Source organism: Pipra filicauda, unplaced genomic scaffold (assembly GCF_003945595.2).
Source record: "Pipra filicauda isolate LSUMZ 115617 unplaced genomic scaffold, ASM394559v2 scaffold423_size595307_pilon, whole genome shotgun sequence".
Lineage (NCBI taxonomy): Eukaryota > Metazoa > Chordata > Aves > Passeriformes > Pipridae > Pipra > Pipra filicauda.
In genome coordinates this window covers 207,909-222,832 of record NW_024104558.1, presented here as the reverse complement: position 1 = coordinate 222,832, position 14,924 = coordinate 207,909, and the positions used below count along the sequence as shown (strand labels likewise).

Here is a 14,924-nt window from a genome sequence, read left to right as displayed (position 1 = left end):
GCCTGGGCAGTGCCCCAGCACCCTGTGGGGGAAGAACCTTTCCCTGAGATCCATCCCAAACCTCCTGAACACTGGATGCTTGTCGTGATCTGCTGAAATTATTGCTTCCTCCTCTCCCAGTATTTTATTGTTTCGTTGCAAGACCTGTTAGTTCCTCTCTTCCTCCTGAAATCAGGGTTGAGCCTCCCTTGTCATCAAGCCCATTAACTTGGATTTGTGGATTACTCCCAGTGGCTGCAGTGCTGTAATTTTATAGTCCTGGCACCCTCCCTGGGCATGTTTAGCTGAGGACCATCAGTGACGTTGGCAGCAAAACTGAATAACAGGGAAACCCCTCTGTTCCCCAAAGTCACATCCCACTCACCTTCCTGCAGCTCTTCCAGGAAGCCATAAACCTGGAATTTTGGTTTCAGTCTTTTTTTTTAATTCCTTTGAAAAAAATTGCCAGAGAAATGACTCGTAGCAGGTGGAGCAATCCAGGGATGTGGAGGGAGAGCAGTGGGATATGGGAACACACACACTGTGCAGCCCAAATCCTCCTGCTTTGTCCCAGCATGGAAACAAGCACAGGCAGCTGGAAGCTTGGGCTGGAATGGCCAGAACTCCTGGGGGAGGTGTGTAGTGACTCTGAGGATCACAAGAGCCTCAGGTGTCCCTTTTGCTGTCCCCTGGGCCCCCCTTTCCTCCCCGACCTTGGGAATGGCCCTGGTTTCACTGTGTCACCCCAGAACCCCTTGGATTGTTTTTGCTGTTGCTTTGTGGGTCTGATTATGTAATGGATAATGTTCCCTGGAATATCTTCTCTTCCCTGGCCAGAGATGAATTTATTTAATCCTCTCAGCCCTCTGTCATTAAGGCATCTGCCTGGACTGACCGTAATCCCAACCAGCCCATGGAACAACTGCTTTCCTGCTGGGGGACATTTGAGGTTGTGCCCTGGCTCTGTTTGCATTTTCAAACCCAGAATTAATTTCTAGAGAAGGGTCTGCTTGTCTCAAGACTGATTATCATGAAAAAAGGGGAAATATTAACAGGTCTGTTAAGTTTCTGTGCAGCTGAGAACATGGAAAAGAAGTGATGACTCTGAGAATACAGAACTTTAATTAACAGAAAATGGACTGAACTCAAAGTATGACTTATAATAAAGATACTAATATTATTTGTCACGTGCTCCTGGTCTACTGGGGATTTTTTTAAAGGAAACAAAGTCTTAAATATATGCATCTTCTGAGAGAAACAAACCCTAAACACCCACTTAAATAAGCAAGATGACAGGAAAGCTCAGGGTTGTCCCTTTAGTTACTGCTAAGAGTATATTTTGCAGTCTTACAATTTTTACCAACGTCCTTCAGTTCAGCTGGTGACCTTTTAATGTGGTTTGGGTATTTTTGCTTTACATTATAGAAATATTCTTGACATACCAAACATGGGAATACCAAAGTCTTTGTGTGCTCAAGTACACACTTGGGAGACTTACACTTGGTGTGAGCCAGCAAAGAGTCAGAAGGAGAATTGTGGTGGAGTGATTACTAGTTTGTGGCTAATAAATGAGTAAATTTGAGCATCTAACCCAACCAAACAGGCTTCTGCCAGGCTTGCAGGATAAAGTGAACTAATAATGTACAAAGGGGGGTGAAAGAGGGGTCTGGGCTCAGGAGTTGCTGATGCCTGTGGGTCCCTCCCAGCTCAGGAGATTTTGGGATCCAGAGCTGCCTGTTTGAGCTGACCCTGTGTTTGTTTTGTGCCCCAGCTTTGAGAGCATGCAGAGACTGTGTGACAAGTACAACCGAGCCATCGACAGCATCCACCAGTTGGTAGGTGTTCAACCCATCCCTGCCATCCTTGGGGTCTGCCTGCTCTGAACTCACACGGAGTGAATAACACCAGAAAGCTGGGACTGACTCACAGTCACTGTCACCTCACCAATATCCAGCACTTCCATCCTTTTGGAGGCTTATCTTGACATTAAACTTATTTTCTTCATCACACCTGGGCAGTCAGGAGTTAGCATTGGAGGGACATTAAGGAAGATAAGGAATTAAACCCCACTCTTTGTTCCCAGAGTGTGAGTTTGGGAGCTGTTGGTCTGTATTGTGCACCTCTGACATTGTTGTTTTGGCACTTGGAAAGAGCCGAGTTACCTCTGGGGGGAAGAAAAGGTTTCTCTGCATTTAACACGTAGATGTTTCACAGGGATTTCTTGTGTAGATTGACTTTTGTGGGGGGGAATCTGTGGCTTATGGGTGCTTAAATAATCCATATGAACTCATGTTGTGGAGGTGATCCGTGCCTTAGGAATTTCCTTGCCACACAGTTCAGCCTCTCTGTTCTGTGGCATCACTGGCTGAAGGAGAATGTCATGTCTTTTCAGACCAATTTAATGAGCTTTTTGCTTCTCTTACCCCATAAAAGGTTGAACTGGAGGAAGCAAAACATGAACAGTGAATAATGTTACTGTTCTATTGAATTTAGAAGTATAGGTGGATTTTTTTTCTCTGCTGTGCTTATGGCAATTATTTGAAGTGTGCAGTATTATGGCAAAAAGACTTTTTTCCAGGATTTCCTTCATTCTGTGGGCCTACAGCTCCCTAAATCTTGTGCTTGTTGGGATCCATGTGTATGTTGGTTAATAGCTGAGCATTAGAAGCTATTCAGCCTCTGCACTTGCATCTGAATCCCAGCAGAGGAATATTTAGGAGGGGTCCTGGAGCTGCCCCTTTTTGGTTGTTTTTATCAAAGGGGGAGGTAAACATTTTTACAACTTAACAACTTTTATACTTAGGACAGGGTTTTTTTTTTCCTGAGGAAGAAAGGAAGCTTGATTTCCATCTCTTTCCTGCCACTCCCTGTTTGAGTACATCTGATCCCTCCCATCTGACAGCTCCCGAGGCGCAATTCAACTGCTCTGGTGTTGACACACACTCAGCTCAATGGTGATGAGTGAATAGAAAATCAGGGAGCAAACTCCACACCTTCTCAGCTTTATTCAGTGCTGAGCTTTCCATTGCCTGGTGGTGTTTGCATCTCTTTAATGGCCCCTTTAGCACCTGTTTCCAGCAGAAATGACCCCTCAGTGAGGTGTGAAGTGCAGAGAACTGGGGTTGTGTTTGTCTTGAGTGTCACAGAAGAGTTTGGGTTGGGAGGGACCTTAAAGCTTATCTTGTTTCACCCCCTGCCAAGGGCAGGGACACCTTCCACCAGCCCAGGTTGCTCCTTTGATCCAACCTGGCCTTGGGACACTTCCAGGGATGGGGCAGCCACAGCTGCTCTGGGCAACCTGTGCCAGGGCCTCCCCACCCTCACAATATACCATCCTTCCCAATATACCATCCAACCCTGTGTGAAGCCATTCCCCTTGTCCTGTCTCTCCATCCCTTGTCCAAAGTCTCTTTGAGCCCCTTCAGGCCCTGGAAGGGGCTCTCAGGTCTCCCTGGAGCCTTCTCCAGGTGGACACCCCCAGCTCTCTGCCTGCAGAGCAGAGGGGCCCCAGCCCTGGGGTCAGGACCATTTTGATGCTGGGAGAGGTGCTGGGAGGGGATTTCCCATCCCAGCCTGGCTGTGGGGCCGTGCCCTCGTCCCCCCCTGGGGTTCCCACCTCGTCCTGTGTTTCCTGCAGTGGAAGGGGACGACGCAGCCCATGAAGCTGAACACGCGTCCCTCCAACGGGCTGCTCCGGCACATCCTGCAGCAGGTCTACAACCACTCGGTCACCGACCCCGAGAAACTCAACAACTACGAGCCCTTCTCCCCAGAGGTCTACGGAGAAACCTCCTTTGACTTGGTGGCCCAAATGATCGATGAGATCAAAATGACAGAGGACGATTTGTTCGTTGACTTGGGCAGTGGTGAGTGACCGACGGCTTCTTTTTCTCTTTTTGTTTGCTGGTTTTCCCCTTTCTTTACATAAACCAGGCCTAGGGATTGTCTTGCAGGATAAACCAGGCCTAAGGATTGCCTTGCAGGGTAAGCATCTGTTCTAGATAATCCCCCTGCTTTTTCTGACATGATGAAATGGACCAACGAGGTGCCCCAACGTTCTCTGTGGTGATAAAATATCACTGCAAATTTTATATAAGAAGTAAACCAGGACTAAAGATTGTCATGCAGGATAAGCCAGGACTAAGATTGCCTTGCAGGATAAGGATCTTTTCTAAATAATCCCCCTGCTTTTTCTGACATGGTTAAATGGACAACCAGATGCCCCAACATTCTCTGTGGTGATGAAATATCACTGCAAATTCAATAATTGTTACAGAACTCTGGGTTTCTGTTGCTGTTGATAGATACACTTAGAAAGAAACATTGTTAAAAACGATGGTTGAAAAATAAAGTAGCATTCCTGAGGGTTCATCTGTTTTCAGTGGATTTTATGACCTCCTTGTCTGAAGATGGGATTCCTTGGCCCTTCTCACGTGACACGCTTGGTGTGGGATCTGAAAATGAAGCAGATTTTTGCCTCTGACTTACTTGTCAGTGTGTCAGAAAAGATTTTAGAGTTCATTTTTAACATTTGTCTTGTGAGACCCCACAAAATGTAACCCACAACTGCCACAGGTTAGAGTTTTAAAAGGAAATAGGTGTTCCTAGTTGGTGAGGAAACCAGGTATGACTCAAGGCCACGTGGAACAGAGACACTGAGTAAGAACATGCTGTTCTTTTTCTTGGTAAATCTGGTTCAGGGCAGGAAAGGAGCAACAAGAATTTCCCCTCTTACTGGATGTATTATGAAGTTTTAACCCAAGTATGTTTTTGGGTTTTGTTGCTGGTGTGATATGGGACTTCTGGGGAAAAATATTTTTTAAAAAGATATTTTAAATTTAAATACAGGACTGCAATTCCCTCCCCCCCAATCTTAACACATCTTCAGTGATTTGCTGTTTTTACCCCCATTTCCTCCCTCAGTGGGACTGATGTCTGACATTTCCTGGTGCTCAGATGAGACATTTAGAAAGGCATCACATCTGACAAACTGTTTTCCATCTGGAATAAAAAAAAAGATTGTCGTGGATGCTCCCAATTGTTTGTTCAGGAAGGTTACAGAAGATCATATCTGAAGCCCTGTAGTGCTGCAGACTCAAATATTAGATACTTTTAGCTGCTCTCATCATAAATCAATAATTTTCTTGCTCACCTTGAGGCTGAGCAGCACTTGGGGAGTGGGAATGAGTTCAGGGATCACAGAGCCTTGTGGGGGAAGGTCAGACCCTGGCAGTTAAAGCAGCCCCTGCAGCCCTGCACAGTTTATCTGCTGTTTTCCTGGTGCCCTTTGCTCTGACAACTCTTCTCTCCCTTGCAGTAGTTTCTGCTGGAATTGCTCTCACTTTGGGTTTTCCCCCTGCAGGTGTGGGGCAGGTGGTGCTTCAAGTGGCTGCAGCCACGAACTGCAAACATCACTATGGAGTGGAGAAAGCTGATATTCCAGCCAAGTACGCCGAGGTGGGTCCCGGGGGGTGGCTCTGGCTGGGCTGCAGGAATAGCTGAGTGTCGGAGTTTCAGCCCTGCTCCGTTTTTCTCCCAGGTCAGACAGACCCGGAGCACGGTGTGCTTGGGGAGAGGAGTGTTTTTCCAGTCTGGAGAGCACAGGGGGAGCATTATCACCTTTCTGAAGTGCTTTCAGCTCTTTGAACAGTACTGACACAGGGCCTGTTCAAAAGGAAGGGCAGGAGAAGCTTCACACAAACACCTGCAATTATTCCGTGCCCGGAATGGCTCGGATAGAACTTCCAGAGGCCACAGTGTTCAGCAAATCTGGGATTAATTCAGCAAGGAGATAGTTCTTAAATATTTTAAAGGCCATGGTTCTGCCTGTGGTGGGGGTGCCCCTCTTTGGTGTCCTAAGCTGAAGTTATTAAACCATCAGAGGCTCGTTGATGAGGCCTTTGTTGGGTGTCTGGAGGCACCTGAATGAAGAAAACCTTAAAAGGGCCTGAAGCTGAAGGAGGGAAGGTTTAGATTAGACATTAAGAGATTATTTACTGTAAGGGTGGTGAGGCCCTGGCACAGGTTGCCCCGAGCAGCTGTGGCTGCCCCAGCCCTGGGAGTGTCCAAGGCCAGGTTGGACGGGGCTTGGAGCCACCTGGGCTGGTGGAAGGTGTCCCTGCCCATGGCAGGGGGTGGCACTAAATGATATTTAAGGTCCCTTCCAACCCAAACCATTCCATGTTTCTGTGGTATTAGTCAGGCTTCTTTACACTTCTCATTCTGTGCCATGGGACACACAAAGATAATGAATTCCAAGGCAAACCTGGAAGGCCACAAGCCAACAATAAAGGTTAGTCAAGCCTAACCAGGAGAGGTTTATTTGCTTCAGTCCCTGAACAGAAACTTCTCCCTTGGTATTGTCAAAACACTGACTCAGGCTGTGCAGGCTGGAAGATTATACCCCATGGAGGGAGGGGGAAAATTAAACTTGATCCTCCCTTTCTGTGGTGTGGGCAAAAATGCATCAACACAGTGATGAGGAGCATCAGACAAGGATCTAAAATCCATCTTGTTTCCCCTGCCATGGCCCAGTGGAAGGTCCCAACTGAAGGGCTCTGCAGTCCCTCTGTGGGAGTGTCCTGGTTTCACCAGGGAGCACTTGCAAGGCCTGGAATCCCCTCTGGGTTTACTATTAAACTTAAAAGATGAGCATTAAAAGGGAAATTCTCACTCTCACTAATACCCCTTCATGGCACTGTGCAAACAAGGCTTTAGTGGAAACAGCAAACAGAGAAATCACCCACAAATGGAGAGTTAGGGAGTATTAACTGCTGGGGTACCTCCAGCTTCAGGAGTATTTCGTGTGAATATTCTGCATTATTCTGGTTAAATCCTGCCAGATTTAACAACCCAACAGCTGCTGCAGTGTCAGTGGGTGAAGCTGCCTGAGTGCAGCTCCTCTGCCTCATGCCTGTGTCAGGGACCAGCTTCCCTCCAAACCTTTGTGGGAGGGCTTGGATTAAGTTTCTGGTTAAGATTGGCTGTGACAACACATCTCTGGGCACTGTGATAATTAATGCAGATGGCTTTGAAAAGCTTCAGCTGAAGGATGTTGTGGGTTTGTTTTAGTGAAGTTGTCTTAAAAAATAAATAAAAATGCAGTTCTGCAGCGTGAGAAAATCCTGAGGATTTCTGAGTTATGCTGCTAAGCTTTGAAATGCTTTTGAAATAGGTTTTTAAAGCACATCTGTTAACACACGGTTTCTTTGACCTGGTGATGGAGGTCTCCATCTCTGAGCTGGCAGGGAAGTCAGAATTCCTGCTGGTCTCCTCTCAAAGCATCATGGAATGGTTTGGGTTGGAAGGGAGCTCTGCAGATCCCCCAGTCCAACCCCTGCCCGGGCAGGGTCACCTGGAGCTGGGGACACAGGGATGTGTCTCCAGAGAGGGAGACTCTCCCTTGTCTCCTTTCCCTGCTACCTCCAACTTTGGGCCAAACTCTAAAGATCAGGAGGGGTTTTTCCAGCCTTCCAAGACACTTGAGTTGCATTTTCCAGCTGTTGTAGAGCTGTAGCTGCCCCTGGTTCCCCTCCAGAGCCTGCCCTGCTCAGAGCCATTGGGACAGCTGGAATTGTGCTTGTGGGGGTTTGTGAGGGACTGAGATCTCTGGATAGGGGGGGGTTTGGTTCCTTTCTCCTCTATTTAGGCAATGACAAACTGGTGGCAGTAGGAGCCCTCCCTCCTCTGCAGCCCTGGAGTGAAGGATGTCATCACTCCAAAATCCTTGGATGCAGTTTGGGGCATCCCTGGTTGCTGTGGGAATGGGGATGTTTTGGATGCTGCTCTCTGCCCTCTCCCTGCCCCCAGCAGACCTGGCTTTAGCCCGGGTGTCCCTTTGCTCCCAGGGCTTAGGCTGGGCTGCCTCCCTCCTGCTCCCTGTGGATTATGTGCCCCAGCTCAGGAGCTGCTCAAGGTTGTGCCATTTTTAGTGCTGAGCAGTGGCAGTGCTTTCCTACAGCCTGGATCTCCCAGGAAAAGGGGGAGGGATGAACATTCCGGCTTTGACTTGCAAAAATTTGGGGTTTTTTTAAGGAAACTGAACAGCAGGAGCTGTTTGTCTGCCTGCCCTTGGAATGTTAATGGCAAAAAGCCTCCAGCCAACCCCAGCAGACAGAACTCCCTGGGGTTGGGAGCACTGGCAGAGCTGTGCCTCTGCTCCTGGGATGGCTCTGGAAACAGGAGATGTCCCAACAGCTGCTTTTGTTTTTCCTCCCTCTTGCAGACCATGGACAGAGAGTTCAGAAAGTGGATGAAGTGGTATGGGAAAAAACATGCAGAATACACAGTGAGTAAAATCCTGGGGCTCCTGCTGGTGTCCAGCTTGGAAAGTCCTCTCCAGCCTCCCCCAGCCACCAGCAGTGTGACCACAGCTGCTTCCTGGCTGTTCCCTTCATCCTGGTTTTTCCAAGCTATCCTCCAAAGCCTCTCTTTTTGTCTTGCTTGATGTGTAGTATGGCGTTATTGGAACCACTTCCAGGTCTTTCCACTCTTGGAAGATTTATTCTCCTAAAATGTCATTTTAACTGGGGCTGCCCCGTGTCTTCCGTTCATACTACGCCTTCTTTCCCTTTTTTCTCCCCCTCTCTCCATGGATCAGGGGTTTTGCTGGAGAGACTGTTGGAAATGGCAGCTCCTCCTTGGGATTCTGGAATCTCCTAGTAGAACTAAAAGCTGGAGCTTTGGTTCCAGGCAGGGGAAGGTGTGGAAACCTGGGATGGGGTTGGAGGGGGTGGGGTGGCAGGGACGGAACTTCTGGCTGGAGGTTGGAGCAGGAGGCTCCAAGAGCAGTGGGAGGCTGTGGGCTCAGGAAGGGTGCTGGGGTGGTTAGTTCTGACTTGGAAAGGATTGGAATTGGGTGCCCTGAGGCTGTAGCTGGATCTGGAGCAGTAAATGGGTCATCCCAGGGCATCTCCCTCCCTGGGGATAGGGACAGGTGTTGGAATTACTTTCCCTTTCTCTCCATGTTGCTTCATCTTTGTGAATGTTTTGCCCTCTGGAATGACAGTGTGAAACCCATGCACTGTCCTGTGCCATTCCTTTCCTTTTTCCTTTTTCCTCCTTAATTTTCATTAAGAAAACCTGTTCCCTGGTCAATCACTTCCCATGAAATACATGGAAAGTGAAATACCTGTTCAACAGGAACCCAGTGAGTATTTTGAAAATACATCTATTTATGCTTCTCCTCCCGCTCTCCAACGGTCAGGAAAGAGGCTGGATGGATCAGGGATGTTCCCTAATTTCCCAGCCCAGCTGGGTCACTGTCCTGCTCAGAGGTCGCCGCTGGCCCCGTGTCCTGTGTCAAGGTTGAAGTTTGGGAGCTGCTCCTTCCCTTCCCTTTTGTACAGAGCCATTCTTTCCATGTTCTTGGAATGGTGTGAACCACATGGCTGGAGCATTCCAGCAGGGTGGGATCAAATGCCAGGTTTATTTCCCAATTTTCCCAGCTTTTTTCCCCGTTTTTTTGGCTGCTGGGATCCTTCAGAGGGCTCATCTTGTAGGAAAAGCTGTTCCAGCTCTGCCTTTGGAAAACAGGCCGGAAAGGTGCTGGTCCCACCTGCCTCTGAGCACTCTCTCCCTGGAATTCCTGTGCTGGATGGAATGATTCCCTCCTGAAGGCTGCTGGGGGACTGGTTTGCAGCAGGCTGGATATCCCTGCTAACTCCTTCCTGCTGTGGGAGCACTGGGAATGCTTCCCTGCTCCTCCAGTGGCCATATGGCATTTTTCCATTGTGTCACCCAGCTGGCACGACATGAAAGGAGCTGTTCCTGAGGATCCTCTGCCTCTGAGCTGGGGAATGTGAAGAATAGGAGAGGAGCTTGGATAAAATATTGGAAGCATATTGCTTGCCCTAGGCAGCACTTCCAGCCTGAGCATTCCCAGGGCCAGGGTCTGGTGCTGCATTGGAACAAAGCTGCTTATTTTTGCCAGGTTCTTTGGCTTTTCTAACTCTGCTTTCTGCAGTGTTTGGAGTAAAAACTTCCCCTGAATGTGCAGTCTGGGTTTTTTTTGGAAGAGTTAAAACACTTGCGGCACTTTGTCTTAGGGAAAATGGTTTTTTTGTCACTTGGAGTGATGCTTGAACACAGATTTTGGTCTTTTACATGCAGGCACAGGGCAGATTTTATTTAGTTTTTATTCATCAAACATCCCCATTTATTTTCTTTAGAAGCTCCTCAGCAGCATCTGCTGTAGGTGACTCATTAAAGAGAGCAAACTTGTCTCACAATGCAGCTGGAAAACACAGAATTAAAAGCCTGGCATCTTTGTCTTTCTGGAAAACAACTTTGTCCCTGCAAGATGCTCCCAAAACTGCAAATGTTGGAGGCAAAATAAGCCCAAATTGAAATAGTCTGTCATCAGCAGAGCTCAGCTGGTGAATCCCACTCCAGTGTTCCAGGCAGTCACATGAAAACTCAGTATTTTGGGAAGAATCAAGTGGTGGAGGAGGGGAGGGAGCTTGGCAGGAGTTCAGGGGGAAGAATCTCGGATCCCACCTGCAGCTTTGGCTGAACACTGGGGATGTGGTAAAACAGAAACTGGGGGACACGAGGCAGCAGAAAATCCAGGGGTTGGGCCTGCAGGGCTTTAGATTATTTTAACAGCCCAAAGCCCAGTACAGTTATAATTTCCCAATACAAATGGATTTTTGGTTTCCCCTGCAAAGCTGCTGTGTCACCTCAGCAGTGCTGGGTTTGTGCAGCTCAGCAGTTCCTTCTTCCTTGGGCAATGATTTTCCCTGTGGTTCTTCACCATCTCCAGCCTCACCACATGGCAGGAGCTTCCAGAGGAATATTTTATGGCCTTTTTGCCTTTTGCAACAATCCAAGGGGCTGCCAGAACCTCACTATATTTTTGTAACCTGCCCCAAATCCAACCAACAGGGGGTTTTTTTTGGACTTCTATTAAAAGAAAATTGACAGGAATGTAAACAAATAAAAAACACCCCCCAAAAGCTTTCCAAACCAATAAACTCGTGTTTGGAAAGGCTTGAACAGAAGGACAATGAGCTGTTGCTCATTAAATTGCTCTGCAAGCCTTCAAATTCACTTCCTGGGTTGTTCTTGTTACTGCTGGAAGTTCTGGAATTCTGGAGAGCAAAGTCCAGTGACAACATTTAAAATAAATCCTGATTGTCCACCTGTATTTCCATCCTATTTTGTCAACAATCACAGGAAAAGCTCTCTCTGGAGCAATGTTTTCATATAAAACCGCAGCCTCAGGGGCATGGAGGTGTCTCAGGGAAGCAGGACAGGGTTGTGTGGTCACTGCAGGTGATAATTCACATTAAATTCCTCCAGTAGCTGGAGGCAAAGTGTCCTGAGGGGTGTTGGGTGCCCAGGGCTGCTGCAGAGCTCCAGCTGGGTCAGCCCTGAAGCTGGAGAGGGGGAAGATCCCTTTGGGGCAGGAGAGGAGTGGGAGGGAGGTTGCTTGTCATACTCTGCTTGGAATTCTCCTGCTCTCCAGCTGCTGGGGGTCTCATAGTCCTATAAAATGAGTATTTACATGCCTGTGGTTCTGGGTGTCTCATTCCTGGTTGTGGATGTCCAATTCCTGCTCAGTTAGGGGAAATCCCATTCTTTGCTGGTCTCCTGCATTCAGAGGGAATCCTCCTTCTGTAGAGCTTTACATCATCTCCTTCAGCCTTTTGGATGAGAATGTCCCACTTCTGACACATCTCACTGTGCTCCAGCTCCTTTGATCTTCTCATTCCCTTCCCCTGGAGCTGAGAAGTTTCCAGGATTAGCTCCTTCCCCTGTCTTTGCAAGAAAGCAGGAAGCAGGAGACTTTGGGAAGGTCGTTAGGCCTGGCTAATTAGAGAGCCTTTCTTGGGGAATTCTGCACATGTGCAGCCCCCAAATTAAAACCTGCTATCACAATTAACAGGCAGATGGGTTTTCACGGTTCCTGACTCTAAATATCCTCCTGTGGCCTCAAACTCAGAGCCATCTCAGGTATCTGGGGCAGGAGGCTGAGGCTGCTGTGTGGCACAAAGTGCTTCTTCTCTGCCTGGGGTCCCCTTGGAGGACGTTTTTGGGGTGTCCTCAGTGCCTACAACCCATTGTCCCCTTGTGTGGGGAAGGTTTTCTCCCTCAGAGCACTTTGGGCTCTGCTGAAGGCAAGGATTTGGTTTGTGTTTGTTTACTCAGGGTTGTTATAACAGAATTCCTGCCCTGCTCCATAAAAGCCCTGTTTTAGCAGCAGATGACAATAATCTTCAAAGCAAGGGCAGGAAACACAGCTCAGCTTTGCCAAGCTGAGGGATTTTGGGTGGGTGGGGAGACCGGGGGGCTGCTGAGGGCTGGAGGTGCTCTGTGGTTCAGGCCGGTGGATTAGAGGGGAATCTTCACAGATCACAGGATATGCTGAGCTGGAAGGACCCACAAGGATCAACATGTCCCATTTAGTGCCTAAATCAGCGTAAACCTGGCTTTGTGAACCTCCAGGCTTATCTCAGGCTGAGTTTGGGGTGTCTCCCTGGCTGTTTTTCCTGGAAATCGGAGAAAAGCAGTGATTAGTGTAGGACTTTCAGTGCCTCTTGCTGCCCAGGGAGCAGACTGGCATCACCTGGACCTCAAACCTTCATTTCCCCCAGGCCCTGCAGCTCGGGGAGGGCCAGAGCAGCTGCTCACTCCAGGTGTTCCTGAAGGCCCTGTTTCAGTGGCAATCTCGCCGGGCTGGGGTTTGAAAAGCCCTCCAAACGTCCCCCGTGGCTTTGAAATGGTGCCATGTTTGGGAGGTTTGGCTCGATGCCTCCAGTTATTTTTGAAGAGAACAGGAACCTAAAAATAACCCTGTGTACTTTTCCAGGCAGAACTGGCTGGTTTTTGGGAGCCAAGTGTTTGCACGGAGGCGGCTGCAATGAGCCATCCTGTGAATTTATGGCTCTGTGGAGCTGCTCAGGCACAGGGAGACTCCCAGTCCAGCCCTGGGTGAGATCCCAGCCCTCCTCCAGGTCTGACCTGCCCAAATTCCTGCTCTGCACACACCCACTGCTCTGTACCTCTGGCTGCTTCTGACCTGCTGCTTCCCATCGAGTTCCAGATGCTGTTGGGTGTATTCCTGGCTGAAAAAAACTTGAGTAAAAACCTGGTTTACCTTCTAAATTTAGCAGCAGTGCAGCTCTGGGGGAGATTTTGCTGAGCTAATTATCCTGTTAGAGAAAGCATCTCCTGCATTGTCTAATCAGATGAAAATATCTGTGTTACAGATGGTCCCTTCCATTCATTATTCACTAAGGAGATTAAGTTTCCAAGAGAGAGAGGGAGGAGCGGGATTGGGGTGGGGACACTGGAAGAGATTGAGAGACTGGGATGGAGGTGTCCCCTTCTCCCTGGATGACCATCATGGACCACGTTCTGCTGCATCCTGGGGTTGATCCAACTGCATTTTCCTCACCAGTTCTTGTTTCACTCTCAGAATCCCTGTAAACCTCTGAACTGTCTGGGACTTTGGGGGGAATTCTGTTGGATTCCCTGTGTCAGTTGGTGGGGAAGGAGCTGCTTTCCTCCTTGGAGGGAATCCTTTATTGGTCACTGCCCCAGTGGTCCGGGATCTCTGTCCTGTCTCTGAGGGGAGCAGCCCCTGCTCCAGGAATCCCTGCCTTGCTTCCAGAGGGGAAAAGGAAGAAAAATAACCCATTTTCTTCCAGCCCCAGTTGACCATCTGGTTATTTCTGTGCTCCTGTGTTTTTCCTGCTGAGATTTTCCCCTAAGCCTGAGCTGGGGAAGCAGAGCCACAAAAATAGATGTGTCTGAGCAGAGCTGGGGTTCATTTGAATTGTTAAATGGCTCTGGCTTGCAAATGTTCATCCTCCACGGGTGATATCAAGTTAAACAGGGAGATTTGGGTTATAAATGCTCCTCTGACCACCCAGGCAGGACAAACACACTGGGAAACTGGATCCAAGGAAAGCCCAACAGCCACTTAGGTTGGATTTCAAGACCTTTATATGAAGCTCAGCATTTCAGGATCGTTTCATGTTACGCTGGTTCTTTGTTCCCTTTCAAACTGTGGCTTCAGGATTGGCCTTCCTGGCTTTTCAGATGTTTTTCTTTCCCCTGTTAGTGTTTGAAAACCCTGTGGAGACCTTAGAAACTGGTGGTGTGGAGGATGCCAGGGAGAAGCTGACTTGCAAAAAGTGTTGTAAAATAAATGCAGTTGCCTGTCATGTGGGTTTTCTTCGACTGTGTCTTGGTTACTCAACCATGGAACTGTTTACCACAAGACTTGGAGACAAAATGATCTCCTAAAATTCATCTAGAGATGGGCTCCATTCACATACAGAACTCCAGAAAAAATGCTTCCATATATGAGGTGAAAAGAACTCATCTTAGAACTGCTGTTGCCTTGAGTTTCTGGTTTAGGTTCTGCCCAGACCCAGCAGGGTGTTGGGGGGTTGGATCTCAGAGTTCAGCCTCCACCATATCCTTTGTTTTTACTGGAGCAGAGATGTCAGAGGTGCATCCCCTCCCAGCAGGGGGGAGAACACAGGCCTTAATTCTAGTTTTAATCTCATTTCAGCCCAGCTGCTTGGTGGAACAGGTTCTTCTGACTCACTTGTGTTGCTCTGACCTGCCGTTCTCGGTGGGTTTAGTCTCTAACGCTTGAAGCTCTTGCCAAAGGTCCTGATCTCTTCCCCAAAACCCCTCAATATTCACTTTTCTCAGCCCTCTTGTGTACATTTGGACTTCTTTTCTTCTGTGTTTTTTATCCTTCCTCGTGGGAGCAGCCCCGCTGCTCTTGGCACCTGTGTCTTTGTCCTCCGTGGTGGCACAGCCAGGTCTTGGCTCTGAGCACTTCCCTGGGACAGTGCCCAGCTCAGCCAGGGAGGGAGGGGAGCTGTCCCAGTGTCTGCACTGCAGTGCTGGCACCTCTGAGCTGTCACTCCACTGCAGTCTGTGCAGAAAAAGGATCCTGAGCAGTCAGTGTGGTAGCTTTGATG

General features: G+C 48.5%; 1 protein-coding gene across 7 annotated transcripts in view; it reads left to right on the top strand.

Annotated features, from left to right (window-relative positions):
• The window catches only part of DOT1L (DOT1 like histone lysine methyltransferase), a 77,710-nt gene that overhangs the window by 20,198 nt on the left and 42,588 nt on the right, over positions 1-14,924 (top strand). For 6 of the 7 annotated variants that reach the window (XM_027717220.2, XM_027717218.2, XM_027717219.2 and 3 more), the window contains exons 4-7: positions 1,751-1,814; positions 3,617-3,845; positions 5,342-5,436; positions 8,204-8,266. In XM_027717220.2, the coding sequence (XP_027573021.2) occupies positions 1,751-1,814; positions 3,617-3,845; positions 5,342-5,436; positions 8,204-8,266 (451 nt within the window). The remainder of the gene's footprint in view (positions 1-1,750; positions 1,815-3,616; positions 3,846-5,341; positions 5,437-8,203; positions 8,267-14,924) is intronic. The other variant, XM_039385625.1, reaches the window with a different exon arrangement.